The sequence below is a fragment of the Naegleria lovaniensis genome, assembly GCF_003324165.1.
Source record: "Naegleria lovaniensis strain ATCC 30569 chromosome Unknown tig037, whole genome shotgun sequence".
In the NCBI taxonomy this organism is placed as follows: Eukaryota; Heterolobosea; class Eutetramitea; order Acrasida; family Naegleriidae; genus Naegleria; species Naegleria lovaniensis.
The window spans coordinates 125963-140434 of record NW_025407859.1 but is presented as its reverse complement, the minus strand read 5'-3'; the positions used below and the strand labels follow the sequence as shown (position 1 = coordinate 140434).

At 36.3% G+C, this 14472-nt stretch overlaps 8 protein-coding genes across 8 annotated transcripts; 2 read left to right on the top strand and 6 right to left on the bottom strand.

Annotated features, from left to right (window-relative positions):
• Window positions 1–8: 8 nt before the first annotated feature.
• On the top strand, window positions 9–1652 carry C9374_009085 (uncharacterized protein; the record flags this gene model as incomplete). Its single annotated transcript, XM_044699233.1, has 1 exon — window positions 9–1652. The coding sequence occupies one exon, from the start codon at window positions 9–11 to the stop codon at window positions 1650–1652; it is 1644 nt and encodes a 547-aa protein (XP_044544831.1).
• Window positions 1653–1700: 48 nt separating this feature from the next.
• On the bottom strand, window positions 1701–3593 carry C9374_009084 (uncharacterized protein; the record flags this gene model as incomplete). Its single annotated transcript, XM_044699232.1, has 1 exon — window positions 1701–3593. The coding sequence occupies one exon, from the start codon at window positions 3591–3593 to the stop codon at window positions 1701–1703; it is 1893 nt and encodes a 630-aa protein (XP_044544830.1).
• A 177-nt stretch (window positions 3594–3770) lies between these two features.
• Window positions 3771–4802, top strand: C9374_009083 (uncharacterized protein; the record flags this gene model as incomplete). The annotated part of the gene is made up of 2 exons (XM_044699231.1): window positions 3771–3918; window positions 4054–4802. The coding sequence occupies 2 exons, from the start codon at window positions 3771–3773 to the stop codon at window positions 4800–4802; spliced, it is 897 nt and encodes a 298-aa protein (XP_044544829.1).
• Window positions 4803–4947: 145 nt separating this feature from the next.
• Window positions 4948–6056, bottom strand: C9374_009082 (uncharacterized protein; the record flags this gene model as incomplete). The annotated part of the gene is made up of 3 exons (XM_044699230.1): window positions 4948–5613; window positions 5815–5941; window positions 6028–6056. The coding sequence occupies 3 exons, from the start codon at window positions 6054–6056 to the stop codon at window positions 4948–4950; spliced, it is 822 nt and encodes a 273-aa protein (XP_044544828.1).
• Window positions 6057–6208: 152 nt separating this feature from the next.
• C9374_009081 (uncharacterized protein) lies at window positions 6209–7108 on the bottom strand (the record flags this gene model as incomplete). Its single annotated transcript, XM_044699229.1, has 2 exons — window positions 6209–6445; window positions 6542–7108. 2 exons carry the CDS (start codon window positions 7106–7108, stop codon window positions 6209–6211), a joined length of 804 nt encoding a protein of 267 aa, XP_044544827.1.
• Window positions 7109–7291: 183 nt separating this feature from the next.
• C9374_009080 (uncharacterized protein) lies at window positions 7292–8344 on the bottom strand (the record flags this gene model as incomplete). Its single annotated transcript, XM_044699228.1, has 3 exons — window positions 7292–8124; window positions 8172–8210; window positions 8290–8344. The coding sequence occupies 3 exons, from the start codon at window positions 8342–8344 to the stop codon at window positions 7292–7294; spliced, it is 927 nt and encodes a 308-aa protein (XP_044544826.1).
• A 233-nt stretch (window positions 8345–8577) lies between these two features.
• On the bottom strand, window positions 8578–12847 carry C9374_009079 (uncharacterized protein; the record flags this gene model as incomplete). Its single annotated transcript, XM_044699226.1, has 4 exons — window positions 8578–9113; window positions 9169–11222; window positions 11279–11369; window positions 11464–12847. The coding sequence occupies 4 exons, from the start codon at window positions 12845–12847 to the stop codon at window positions 8578–8580; spliced, it is 4065 nt and encodes a 1354-aa protein (XP_044544825.1).
• Window positions 12848–13598: 751 nt separating this feature from the next.
• On the bottom strand, window positions 13599–14423 carry C9374_009078 (uncharacterized protein; the record flags this gene model as incomplete). The annotated part of the gene is made up of 1 exon (XM_044699225.1): window positions 13599–14423. The coding sequence occupies one exon, from the start codon at window positions 14421–14423 to the stop codon at window positions 13599–13601; it is 825 nt and encodes a 274-aa protein (XP_044544824.1).
• Window positions 14424–14472: the final 49 nt, after the last annotated feature.

The window sequence follows — 14472 nt, the reverse complement described above, 5'->3', positions numbered from 1 at the left end:
CAATCATCATGATGATGGACGACACACAAGTTCTCAACTATATTGACCAACACGGAAGCATTCAAAACTCGGTCGAGTATGCCCACAGTGTAAATGTGGATCATCAACAATTGTATGGTATCATCAATAGTTTAACTCTTTCTGAAATTTTAGCCTTTGAAAAGAAGGAATGCGTTAAAGCTTCTCCAACTGGTGAAGGCTTGGAAATTATTCAATTGGGACAATCTCCTGAAATTAAATTGGTAACTCTTCTCATCAACTCTCCTGATGGCGTTGATGTTTCAATTTTGAAGGAAAAATTGGGTGCTTCTTTCGATAGCGCTGTGATGAACTCTAGAAAGAATCAATGGGTAACTCAGGAAAAAGGATCCACAATCATGAAGAAGGCCGACACTATTACTCAAATTCCGGATGACGCTGCTTTGAAGCAATTGAAGATTGTTACAGAAAAATTTGTTTTCACAGAATTGGACAAGGTGAAAGGAAAGAACTTGGAAGAGTTGAAATTAATTGAATACGCAAATTTGAACGTCAAGGATGATACAGATCCAAACTATACTCAATCAAAGCAACAACTCATTGACCAAGGAAAGTTCTTGAGCTCTGCTGCCTTTTCTCAACTAAAATCGAGAAAGCTCGTTAAAGTGGACACTATCAAATACTTTTATGTTACAAAGGGTCCAAAATTCTCAGTTCAACGACAAAAACAAGAGACCGATTTGACAAGTGATTTGCTTGCTACTGGAAATTGGGAATCAGCATCCTTCAAGCCATACAACTTTAAAGCTCATGGTAAGAGAAGTGAAAATGGTTATCTTCATACTTTGTTGAAGGTCAGAACTGAATTCCGAAAGGTTTTCCTTGAACTTGGATTTGAAGAAATGACCACCAATAACTTTGTTGAGAGCTCTTTTTGGAATTTCGATGCCTTGTTCCAACCTCAACAACACCCTGCTCGTGACGCTCACGACACCTTCTTCTTGGAATATCCAAAAGAATGTATCTCTTTACCAACTGATGGATATGTTGAAACAGTTCAAAAGACTCATGAAAATGGAGGATTTGGTTCTATTGGATATCGATACGATTGGAAGATTGAGGAAGCAAAGAAAAATCTTCTTCGTACACACACCACTGCTGTCAGTAGTCGTTATTTAAGAGATCTCGGTAAAGAGTTACAAAGTGGAGTGCCCTTCAGACCAAGAAAATTCTTCTCCATTGATCGGGTTTTCCGTAATGAAACTCCTGATGCTACTCACTTGTGTGAATTCCATCAAATCGAAGGAATGGTTATTGATAAGAATTTAACATTGGGTGATATGATTGGACTTTTCGAGCAATTCTTTGCAAAGATTGGTATCACTGATATCAAATTCAAGCCAGCTTACAATCCTTACACCGAACCATCCATGGAAATTTTCAGTAATCACCCAGTAAGAGGATTGGTAGAAGTCGGTAACTCGGGTATGTTCAGACCAGAAATGCTTCTTCCAATGGGCATCCCTGAAGATGTCACAGTTTTGGCTTGGGGTCTCTCGTTGGAAAGACCAACCATGATCAAGTATCGTGTTTCAAACATTAGAGATTTGGTTGGGCATGAGGTTGACTTGCGACAAGTCCAAAAGAATCCAATTTGCAGACTCAACAAGTAAACCACTCTTTTATTACATTGATCCACAACAATTGCCAAACATTTGGAATTATTTAAGCCTGCTCGGCGTGATTGACAAATTGCTCAATGTTTTGGAGCGCATGGGAGTATTGATCTCGTATTGCTTGCTCAGGATCATCATTTCATCCGAGTTGGAAAAGGTACCTCTGGCTTCAAGAACAAAGAGTAATACATCATAATCCAATTGCAAAAACATCATGGATTGAAGCAATACTCGCTGTAGATCTAACACCTTACTAGAAATCAATTCATAGATGACATCGACTTTGTAGTCAACATCCTGTACACTCTCTTCTGTCAATGTCAATTCCCCCAAATGCTTTCCTAAATTCGGAATGCAACAATATTGAGAAGGATTCTCTGAGGCCTTTGTAAATACTTCTTTCAATGCTTTGGTGTAGTTTGCCGAGTTCATGTCCGTGCTGGTGGCTGTTCGTATTCTTTCATACTCAATTTCGCACTCTGTAGAGAGAGCATTAAAGGTTTGTTTCAATCTGCCAACAGGACCACTGCTCAACGCAGAAGCAATGACATACACTGCGTAGAAATTTCCAACTCTATAACAGCATGACGCTAACTTGATCAAGTATTCCAACACTTGTACTCGCTTACTTTTTTCTTGCTCTTGAATGACCAAACTTGCAAACCACGTGGAATAACGATTGAAAATGTCAATATTGTCCAATATATTGGGAGACAGATATTTTCGTCGACTCTTAGTCCAATTAGCACCAATTAACTCTTGAGGTTCAATCGTCAAGAAAAATTTTCCAAAAAGATAGCTCAAGTGCAAACTCATTAATTCCACACCAATGTCGAAAATTGTGACAAGTGGCTTTGAATGCTTTTTCTGGCGAGCGGTTACTATTGGTTCCATCAGCATGTTTTCCAGTGTGCGTAATGTAGTGGAGTGGGACTCACTTACACTACCATTCATGATCCATCCCACTATTGATTCCTTCTCCTTGCATGAAGAGGTCTGGAGAAACCTTAAAGTTTCACCAATAATCTTCTTGTGAATTTGATAACCACCTGTTTCAAATTGTGAATATTTTAGGTAGTATTTCGAAAGCCATACTTTTAACAGCAACACCGCAGTGGTGTGAATATTTACAAATGGATCACTGTTGGGTGACTGTTGCTCACAGGATGGCGTTTTTTCAATCAAGTACTGAATGCACGTTAGAAATTCCAGAGAAGATATTCCTAGACTCTGGTACATTAAGCATAGTTTATCCAGCGGTTTTTCACTCTTACTGGAAATACTATGATCGACATATTTCATTACTGTTTCAAAACGTGTAGGCATGGCCATGTCAGTTTCTAAAAGATTTGAGGATAGGATTGAGGAATAGCCATTGAGCTCTTTCAGATTCATTGTTGATAGACATTCACTAAGCAAACTTTCTACATCCCATTCACTTAGAGCTTGTAAAATCTCTTCCTCTTCATCACTGTTATTACTCAAGACTGTTTCTGGAGTTAGATAATAAGGAAATTCAATTCTTGCCATTTCATCAATTGAAGTACTGCCATCCAATTCATTTATCCACCTTGTTAACACCTCATGGTTGATGTTGCTACAATATTTTCGTAATTTGCAGTTCAGTATTGAGGTTTTTTCATGGTTATGATTGCTCTTCGCAGCCAGATCCAACTTTTTCATTTCCTGGTCCAATACAGATGCACTTTTTTCCAAATCATGTTCCCGTAAATATTTCTCAAACAATCGGAGAAGAATTTTCTTCTTGATCATTCCGGAATTTCTTAAATTTAGTAAAGGTTGTTCTTGCTCTGTCCGTGTATTTTTCATGTCTTCAGATCTATCAAGCGTATTACTGCTGAAAGTATTCACTCTCGTCGGTGAGAAGAAATGATTAAGGGGTTTAAAACGTTTCTCCTTTTCATCCTTTTGTTGCATTTTTTTTAAAAAACCAATTTCAGATGTTAAGGAATTTACAATTGAATAATAATTAATTAAAATAATTTCAATGTCCTTGCATTATTCCTCTCTTACTCAATAACAAGCTTTATGAAATTATTTAATACAAAGCTCGTTGTTTTGAAAGGGATTGTATTTCCTACGCACATAAAAAAAATGCCTGCAAGCCTCGCTGTTTCAAATATCGCTTGGGAACTCCATCAAGATGATCAAGCTTTGGATTTTCTAAAGGAGAAAGGAGTTGGATTACTTGAAGTTGCTCCAACAAAGATTATTCCTGAATGGATTGATTTCACTCCGGAGGGTAAGTTTGAAAGTTAGTAGTGTATTTTTGGCCATCATCATGAATGATCGGAAATGATTTTAATGATAATCCAAAATTGGGCAATTCATCACCATCTTTCAATGAAAATCAATAACTTCTCTCGTATTCATTCAGCATGGGGAAACTTTAAAAAGAAGATTCTAGACAAGGGTTTACGAGTGTCATCCTTCCAAGCTCTTTCTTTCAAAAAGAATGATTTGGAAATTTTCCATACAGATGAGTCACGAAAAGCATACGTTGATCATACAAAATTTGTGATTGATTTGGCCTATGAACTTGTGAAGGAGCCAAATAGTGTTGCTAAGAGTGTTCGCCTCGTTTTTGGATCACCAAAAACTAGAGATCCTAGAGGAAAGACCTACGAAGAATGTTTGCAAATTGCTACTGTTTTTTTTAGAGAACTTGGAGAATATTGCCTGAATAAGCACAAAGAATTGGGACTGGAACCAACATCAGATGGAGTGCCAGCGGTTTGTGTATGCCTTGAACCAAATCCAAAAGATTATAGCTGTTTCTTTGGTTATAATATTGAACAAGCGTCACAAATTGTTCGTGAAACTAATAATTTGGGTTTCAGACTTCATTTGGATACAGCTTGTTTGACAATGGCTGGAGATGATTTGTACAGTGCTATTAAGGATAATGCTGACATTGTTCAACATTTTCATGTCAGTGAACCCATGTTAGCAAAATTCCATGAAGTTAAATGTCAACATACCCGAGCTGCACAAGCTCTTAAAGAAATTGGATACAACAAGGTCGTGTCTATTGAAATGAGATCGAATGGAGATGACTCTCTCAAAGAATTAGGTGTGGCTATTGATTTTGTGAAAAATACCTACAAGGAAGTTCTTGGATTGTAAATGTTGCGAAAAACCTTATTTTAATTTATTTAAATTATTTAAATTGTGATCATAATTAAATTAATTTATTGCACTTATCAACCATAAATAATAATAGGACAATGGCAGAAAGGTTGTTGTTCATTGAAACTAACAAAAAGCATATCTATTGCTTGTTCTTGGATTTCTCGTTATTGACATAATTAACGATTTGGTTCAAAACATTGCTCGCATTATCAATGTAGCCATCAACATCACTTCCAAAAAGCTTGGCATGTTTGGTCTTTAAATTATAAGAAAAATCAATCACATTCTCGTTCATTGGATTCTTAAGCTTATCAGCCTTTTCCGAAAAGAGAGCCTTCACAAAGGCAGAGGTATGAAGAGGTTGAGGGAACATGTTGACCACTCGAATCTCAGATCCTTGATGTTGCTTATTGTATTTCAACACTGTTTGAATGTCATCATACAATCTCTCAACATTGTACCATTGGAAGCTCGTATTAGGATTGATTTGATTCAAGTTATTATCATGCATTAAATCATAAATATAATTCTTTGCCAAATTTGGACCAAACAATGCTGGCAATCTCAAAATGACATGATTTTCAAACTTGGATGCCACCCACTTTTCCAAATACAATCTATTCTTTCCATAGGCATGATTATCAAGAGTAGAACAATCAAAATCTTCATCCTTGTCACTCAACACTGGATACACATCAATGGTTGAAATCAACACAAAAGTTTGACATTTGACTCCATCAAGACATGAAATGATATCATTGATGGCTTGCAAATCTTGTTCAGGTTCCTTATTGGCAATCCATTTCTTTGTGTGATATTAACAGTCATGTGTGTTTGTGTGTACACACCAAATGTTTCATGTTGTACACACGACAGTCCAATGTGTGTACACAAAATATTTCACGATGAATGAAAATATGAAAATTATATGATGATCGGAACAAAGAATACAACATTGTTGTGTGATGAAAACCTCCACATGTGTGAGGATCATATGAATACATACCTTTGCAGGACATGCAGCACTCACAATCAAATCATATTCCTTTCCTTTTAATTCTTTTAAATTCTTTGAATTGTAAACGTCTTGAAAAGTAGATTCGGATTTGGCATGAATGTTGGATCCGACGAATCTAAGAAATTTTTGATGATGATTGTGATTTAGAGAGACAATGGTCAGAGACGATAAATTTATCATTGCTTTGTATGCAAAACCTACCCAGTGTAACCTAAGAGAGCAGATTTCATTTTTTTTGTATGTTGTATTTTGTGTTGTATCAAGTGGCATGTGACACCTCTGTCATGAACTTGATGTTCCATTCTCTCTTCGAGTAAGTGGAATGTTGGCAGATGTTTGTAGAACCACCTTAAATGAAGAATTTTCAAATGATCATCAAGTTTCAATGGAGAGTGAATCTTTCATCATTCACAATTGCATTCGCTCTACTAATCAAAATCACATGACATCCCTTAACAAAAAGTAGTGGAAAACTTCTCTGTTTTGGGATGTAAGTTCGGACAGCTCGCTTTCGATTACGAGGTTTTCGATTGGTAATTCCTTTTTCTTTATCCAGTGTTTTCTGTTTCTTGTAAATGGTTTCTACTTGGTAATATTCTTCATCCACATTAAGGAGAATCTTAATGTCCCGTTCATTCAAGTGTGAATAAGAAAATTACAATATTCAATAATTAATAATATTAAATACTCAACAGTGTTCAGTGTCACCACGTACCAAATTAAAGAATTTGTCAAATCCTGAAAGAGTTCCAAACAATGTTGAGTAATGTTGATCATGATGCCGTCCCATTCTCACACGAACCATTACTCTTGATTTGTTCACAAAACAATCATATAATAATTGGTAGGGATGATCTTTTTGAGAATATTTTCTCTCTAAAAAGTATTCGTAGGTTTCATTCGGTTGCAACGGAGGTAGTTCATCAAGCCTGGGTTTTCTTTCCATGATTGAATTGCTCACAGGTTGAGAGGTTGCTATAGACTCGTTCATTGAAGTATTATTGGTGGTTTTCAAAGTAAATTCAATTTCGGAATTTGAAGTTTTGTCTTGACCGAAATCATTAGAACCACTTGGTTGTGGTTCGGATTTGTTATTATCACTTGTGCTCCTAGTGGAAGAATTTGTTTGATTGGATTTCTGATTTGTAGGACGAGCCAATAATTGATTCAATTTCAGTGCAGAAAATGTTTTATAAGGTTTTACATTGGTTATGGGAGGTTGAATCGAGGAATCATTGAGAATTTGAAGAGGATCAAAATCAGAAGAGAGAAATATATTCATCGGTTTGGGTGGATTCCGATGATCGGAATGAAGTTGTGTGTGATCAGTGTTGGACATTATTATTACATTATTAATGGAAACATATTATTAAACATCATCACAGAGTCTCATAAAAAAGGATGATCATGAAATTATTTTTTTTTAATTTGAAAATAATTCATCTTGAAAAAGTTTAATATTTACTTAAACCCATGCTGACATTGCCAATCCAATATCTTTTTTCAAACCAATCCACAAATCCACCTCTCGTTCACTGTACAAATTAAAAAATTGTTTGCATGTTCGAGCTAATCTTAATAAGGTGAAAGGATCTTCAATAAATTCCATAATGGTAATCCAATAGTCATCAATCAAGAATTCTCTATTATTCACTGTAGTTATTGAAGGTTCATTGGACAATGGCGGTTTCTCAAATAAAGATGCAATTACGTTCTTTGAATTGTACTTTTCTAGTATTTCATTAAATAGGTAAATGGTGTTTGAATATTTTCTTTTCCATTTTTCTTCTCTTGTCTCATTGGCATACAAGGTAAAATATTTCACCTTCTTTTGTTTTGGTTCTAACAATTTGGGCTTATTCATGAATATATTAAAGCAATGATCGAGCAAGGAAGTTGGTATTTCAGTTGAGTGATTACATAATTGACTCAACTCGGCAATATTCACACGACGACGGTAGTAATAATGTATTCCAAAAAACATGTAATCACCATCATAATACTTTTCCCATAAATTAGAGAGCTTATGAAGAGACGTATTCAAAGGAGGATATACATGTTCTTTGTTTTCCATTCCCAAATATCGAGCGAATTTCTCTTCGAATCTATGCGAATGATTACTAAAGCTAGTAATGTGAAAATGGCCAAATTTGGATAACTGTTCATCAACAAAATCAGCAGCTGTATCTAATAATTGATACAGATTTCTTTGTTTCTTCGTTTCCTGATCATCCTCATCCTCCTCTTTGTAGTTGTTTTCGTTTTCAATCACCTCCAACGATTCGGGTAACGTTGCAACTATTCAAGTAAATGATTAAAGTGGCATTATTGGATTCAAACTATACCTTTTTGCAATATCGGAGCATTCGCAAGCAACTCTTCCACTATTAATAAGATAACATTTTCAAATGGGTTTTTACAGAACAATATATGTGTAAATAATAATAAAGATTATTTACATACATTGCTTGTGTGCGGTCCGATAATTTACTAACAGATAATTTTCATCCCAACCCATGATGTTGTTGAATTAAATGAAATTTTAATATTTTTTTAATGTTTATCAGAAGCCAGTAATTCCAGTAAATACAACTAATGAGTGTCACAGCTGTTGGTTGGACGATCGTTCATGGAAAGCGTGTGAAGATTGTATCATTCATACGATCAAGTGAAAACCAGATCCTGACACCACTGGAATATAGTTGTCAATTACTTTTCAGTACTGTACAAATCTTGAAGGTCACTTGTTCCTTAAACAATGTTCTCCAGACCATGACGACGATAGTTTCTGATTCTCTCAACAATGGTAACCAGAAGAATTCTTTTACAACACTTATAAATCTCAGACAATCCCATGAATATTAAAGCTGCAAGCAACACTATAATCCAATCAAAAGCAGGAATCATGGTCTGATGAAATATGTTCGAGTTGACCCATGGAATATAAACAGTGGAAATAGTCGTCACAGCTCCAAATAGTACAAAGAAATGTAATAGTCTACTATTGTAAAAACCATCCAAAAAGAACGGTCTTCTGGAATTTCTACAATTATAGGCATGTAACAAGAGTAAAACGGTGGAAGTCACAAACGTTATGGTTTGGGCTTCTTGCAGCGGTACGTTCATAGCTTTGGTTGCTATGAGAAAACTTGCCAATGAAAGCAATCCCATCAATGATCCAAAAAAGAAAATATCAATAATAGTTTCTGGTGCAAAAAGTTTACCACTATATGACTTGGTCATTATTCCTTTACGTGGTTTTTCATTTCCCAAACCAAATGCAGGACCTATGGTTGTTCAATATTCATGTACGAACGTATCACAATGTGACAAACAACTTACCAGTTCCAGTAATCATATTAAGCCATAAAATTTGAATAGAATTCAATGGAGGTTTCAATCCAATTAACAAGCTAACTACCAACAAAATCGTTTCTGAAACATTTCCTGCCAGCAAGTGGCTCACAAATTTTCGAATATTTTCAAACATGTGTCGTCCCTCTTTAACAGCAACCACAATGGTTGAGAAGTTATCATCGGTTAATACTATATCTGCACAATCCTTGACGACATCACTTCCTGACTTTCCCATTGCAATACCAACATCAGCAGCCTTAATGGATGGACAATCATTAATTCCGTCTCCACACATTACAGTTCCTCTTTTTCTCTGATGTAGAGCATGAATCATTCGTTCCTTACTTTCTGGTGAGCATCTGGAAATAATGATTGGTAACTCTTTCAAGTTACGTAGCTCTTCATCGGTCAATGCATCAAAATCATGAGCATTCATGGCGATTTGATTGGATTGAGGTGATGCCAATAGTTCAGGAGTGACCATTCCAACTTGTTTGGCAATGGCGACGGCTGTAGCTTTGTGATCACCTGTGATCATTCTCACAGTAATTCCTGCTTGGTGACAAATACTGATGGATTCTTTCACACCTTGTCTTGGAGGATCTTGAATACCGACCAGTCCAACAAAAATTAAATCTTTTTCTACTTGAGACCTTTCATAGTAATTGGTGTCCGTCGTGGAAGATGTAATCGTCAACAATGGCCTCTTTTCATCTTTGGGATTCTCTTCCTGAGTTTTCTCATGTTCCAAAGTATTTTCAGAGGTTGTTGCATTGGTTGAATTGGACAGTAAATGGGGTAAATGCTCTCGTTTTCGAAATGCTAATGCAAGGACACGTAGTCCTTTTTTTGCCAATAGCTCGTTTTGTCGTCTCAAATGGTCTAAATACCGTTGTGTGACGGGAGCTACAGTTTGTTTCGAATCCTCATTGCTGCTATCATGATTGGTGACAGACCATTGATTCACTCCAACATGTTTTTCACTTGTGTAATAGTGTGTGGAAAAATTGAGTACGTGCTCTGGCGCACCCTTAACAAAAATATATTCATCGTCTTCCATCCTATCATCATTGTTAGTTTCAATGGTTTCAGTTTCCTCTCCTGTTGATTGTTTTCTTTTGGACCTTTTCGTATAAATAACACTCATTCTTTTCAAATTACTGTCAAACGGATATTCCTGAAAGAGTGTAAACAGCTGAGTGGAATCATACTCTTGTAATTCTTCTTCGATACTGGTCGCTTCAGTGGAAGAATCTGAGCGTTCCAAATGCTTCTTTCCCAATCCATACTGTTGAGCAAGAGTCATCAATGCTATTTCGGTAGGATCTCCAACATAGAGCTCTTCTTCCTCACTTCCAGGTTCTCCACTCTTCAATGGTTTTAATTCATGGGGTGAAGTTTTTCCAATCTTCTTCTTCTTAAATTCTTTCACTCTTTTGAAAATATTTCCTCGTTTCTTTCGTTTTGAAGTAGTTGTTGTGACCTCAACATTTCCTTTCGATAGACTACAGCCATTGCACATGGATGAAATCATGAGAAAGGTTTTTAACAAATCATTTTCTTGGTTAATGTAATCGGTTGTTACAATTGTTGGTTGAGCTTGCGAGAGAGTATCCATTTGATCTTGCCTTTGTTTTAATCCTATATCGACCAACACCAATGGAGATGAAGAGGTCAATTTTGGGGTTGTCTTGGCAGGAACAGCAGCAGATGCAGTCTCCATTGCAGAATTGGTCACATTGTTGCTTGTCGAAGAAGTGTGTGCAGCTTGTAAGGTTTTAGTAACCTCTTTCATTTCGATATCATCTCCCAAAATTTGAAAAACCATATCATTGGAGAGAATACATTCTTTTACTGCCATAACACCTTCAGATATGGTTCCTGTTTTGTCGCTGCAAATGTCTGTCACATTTCCAAGAGTTTCAATGGAATCCAATTTTCGAACAATGGCATGCTGTTTGGCCATTCTCATGACTCCAATGGTCATAGTTAGGGTGAGAACTGGACTCAAACCTTCAGGAATAATTGCAATAGCAGTACTAGAGTTCACAAAGGGTTTGAAACGTCCATGTAAAAACCTTTAAAAGAAACTTACCTCACTCCAACAGTCAACGCATCAGGAAACAATGGCATTGATTTATGCAGATAAGCAGCCAATATTACCAATCCTGTGCAAATTGCACCAGCTGTGCACATCAAGAGTTGTAAACAGTATCAAATAGAATCAGAGTTGTAAACATCATAGAGTCCACAGAAATTAAAAAATTACTTTGCACATACCAATGACCAAAACTAATCCCAGTAAAGCCATTCTTTTTTGTAATTTTGATCTTTGTCGTGTATGCTTGGAAATAGATTGAGCAATGGCACCAATTTCTGTTTGCATACCAATTGCAGCTACAACAGCTCGACCTTTTCCTCTTGTCACTGTTGTACCACTGAAGACCATGTTAATTCGGTCTCCTACATCGACCACTGGTTGTTTTCCATGATGAGGTTTGCCTTCAGAGGCGGAAAGAACCGAGAAGGATGGTCTTGTAAGAGAAAATATTGAAGTTCTATTAGTTGCATCAAACGATGTGTTTGGAACGCCTCCATCGTTAACACTCTTTCGAGCATCAGTGGTGGTTGGTGTTTCTGCAATACTACTTCTTCTTGAGGTTGGCCATCTCTTCTTCTTTTTTGAGGCTTGAGGAACAGTAATTCTTGCACTTTCCTTATTCTGTGCAAAGATGACATTGGCATTCTTTTTCACTGGTTCGGATTCTCCTGTTAAAATTGCTTCCATACATTCTAATTGAGCTGTATAGATGAGTCGACAATCAGCAGGTACATGATCACCTTCGTCCAACATGATGACATCTCCCAATGTAAGTTGATGAGATGGAATTTCACTGTGTGTTCCGCTTCGAACCACTTTGGTAAAGGTGTGTTGCATACGTTTTAGTTTTTGCATGGACTTTTCAGATCGATATTCTTGTAAGACACCAATAATGATATTTAACACAATAATAAATGCAACCACGCCTCCATCCACCCATTCAGTGACTGCAAATGAAATCACCATAGCAACTGCAAGAATTAAATTCATAAAAGTGAATAAATGAAACGCCAACAGTTTCCATAAATTAATTCCACCTTGACTCTTCAATTCATTTCTTCCAAATAGTTGAATTCTTTCCTGTGCCTGTGTTGTAGAGAGTCCGTGCTCTGCATTGGTATGAAACTGTGTAGTCACCTCTTTGATGGAAAGTGTATGAGGTGGAGGCAAGACATTTTTGTCCTGTAATGTCAAGAGAAATTCTCTTTCATCGTCGATAGGTGTGTGAGGTTCCTTTTGAGTGACGCTACTAGTACCAGTGAAAGCATGAGCTTGTGTCATTGCTTGGGCAGGTTGAAAAGGGGCTGATTCATTCTGATTTAAATCCATAGAAATTAATTCGGAATCATCCAAGTTTTTCTTGGTCGGTTGAAATTGTGGTGAATTTGAATGGATTGTCAAAGGATTTGTAACGGTGGCGATCACGTGATCATTCTGTTGCCCACAACTAGTAGTACCGCTAGTTGTTGTTCCATTGCTATTACTTGTTTTGCCATTGTTATTGCTGGTGTTGGAAGAATCAATGGTATCATCACCTTGCTGATGGGAATGAGAACAATTCATTCACAAACACAGTGTGATGTCGTGTTTTTAAAATTCTATAAATGATATGTTAGTTCAAACTCGAAAATCGACAACATTGATTTCAACAGATTTGTCTAAATATACAGAATTTCCAAATTTAATGATTATCAACAAATTGTGACGCGTATTGAACAGCCTTGCACTGTATGAAATAATTTGGAAATTCTGCATTTTGAGCCAAATTACTCAATTGTTGGCAAATGAATTTCAATAATTGAATTTTATCATCGGACAATATTGTAGTAGAAACATTGTTATTTTGTAGCAGGTAGAGATCTAAATCTTTAATGATCACCTCCAAGGAATTAACGAATTACAAGTAAGTACACAGTCCACAATGTGTATTTTTCTTTCAAGTCATTTTTATTGAATAGAATTTGCTGTGATTCTACATTGGTAATAATTAAAACTAACTAGGGTTTGTAACTCGTCAAACATCCATCCTTTCGAAAAGGATTGGTGTTTGAGGGATTTTCTGCATATTTTGTCATTAGGATTAGTCGAATCCTGAAGTTTCATGACAGGCTGAGGATTTGTCTGGGCCCTCGGGTTGATTTTTCATTATTTTTTTCTATAAGATAAGGTTTTAAGGGTTAAAGAATTTTTTGTCGAACATTTAGTGTTTATGGTTCTTCTTTTTAATGGTAATGTCTCAAAGTGAGTTCAGTTTTTATTACAACGACTAGCCTTTTGATTTTTTACAAATCTTTTGACTTTGCCAACATGATACTCATTGTTTAAATTGGTTTTCTAGCCATTTAACCAATAATTGCTCCTTTTCATCGTATAACTGCAAGTCTGTGCTGGTGGAATGAGCTCTTCTGCTTCTCTTTTCTCTGAAATTCTCCCAGATTACCTTCAAATCCGATTTTGATATTTCTAATTCCATAACAGCATCGGACTGGAAATACTTGTCCAACGCAATTTCCCACCATTTCATTTCTGAGGATTGGGGCTTTTCAATACCAAGAACAGCCAGAACCTTCCCTCCAATCTTAGAGAATGCCATGGATAGAGTGTTTGCAACAAGTATGTTGTCCATGCTTTCCTTCAATTTTGCCATTTCCTGCTTCAAGGCTTGTATTTCACTTTGATGTTCCTTTCTCAAGGCTTCAATTTCCATTTGATGTTCCTTCTTCATGGTTGCCATTTCCTCCTTCAAGGTTTGTATTTCGATTTGATGTTCCTTCTTCATGGTTGCCATGAAATCCTTCATCTCTTTAATCAAGGAGACATGTTCAACCTTTTCAACTTGAATGGCTTCTTTAACTTCTGATAGAGCCTTCTCTTTCTCCTTTTTTTCATTTTCAACGTTAGCTAATAAAACTTGATTTAAGGCAAAGGATTGGAGATGGAAACTGGATCCTGACTTTGTAGCATACTCTGCACCTGCATCAAAATTAGAACCATCATCCGGAATAATTCTGAACAAATTGTTCTTTTTTTCTTCTAGAGTGGCCTTTGTAACTCTTTGTCTGTTTGTTAATTCAAACAGAGTGGCCTTGTTGTTGTGGTTTGTTTGAGATGATGATGCTTTTGCGGGATGATTTTTCATGATAATAAGGCTATTTTTTTGAGAAGATTAAAATTAAAATTTTTTATTA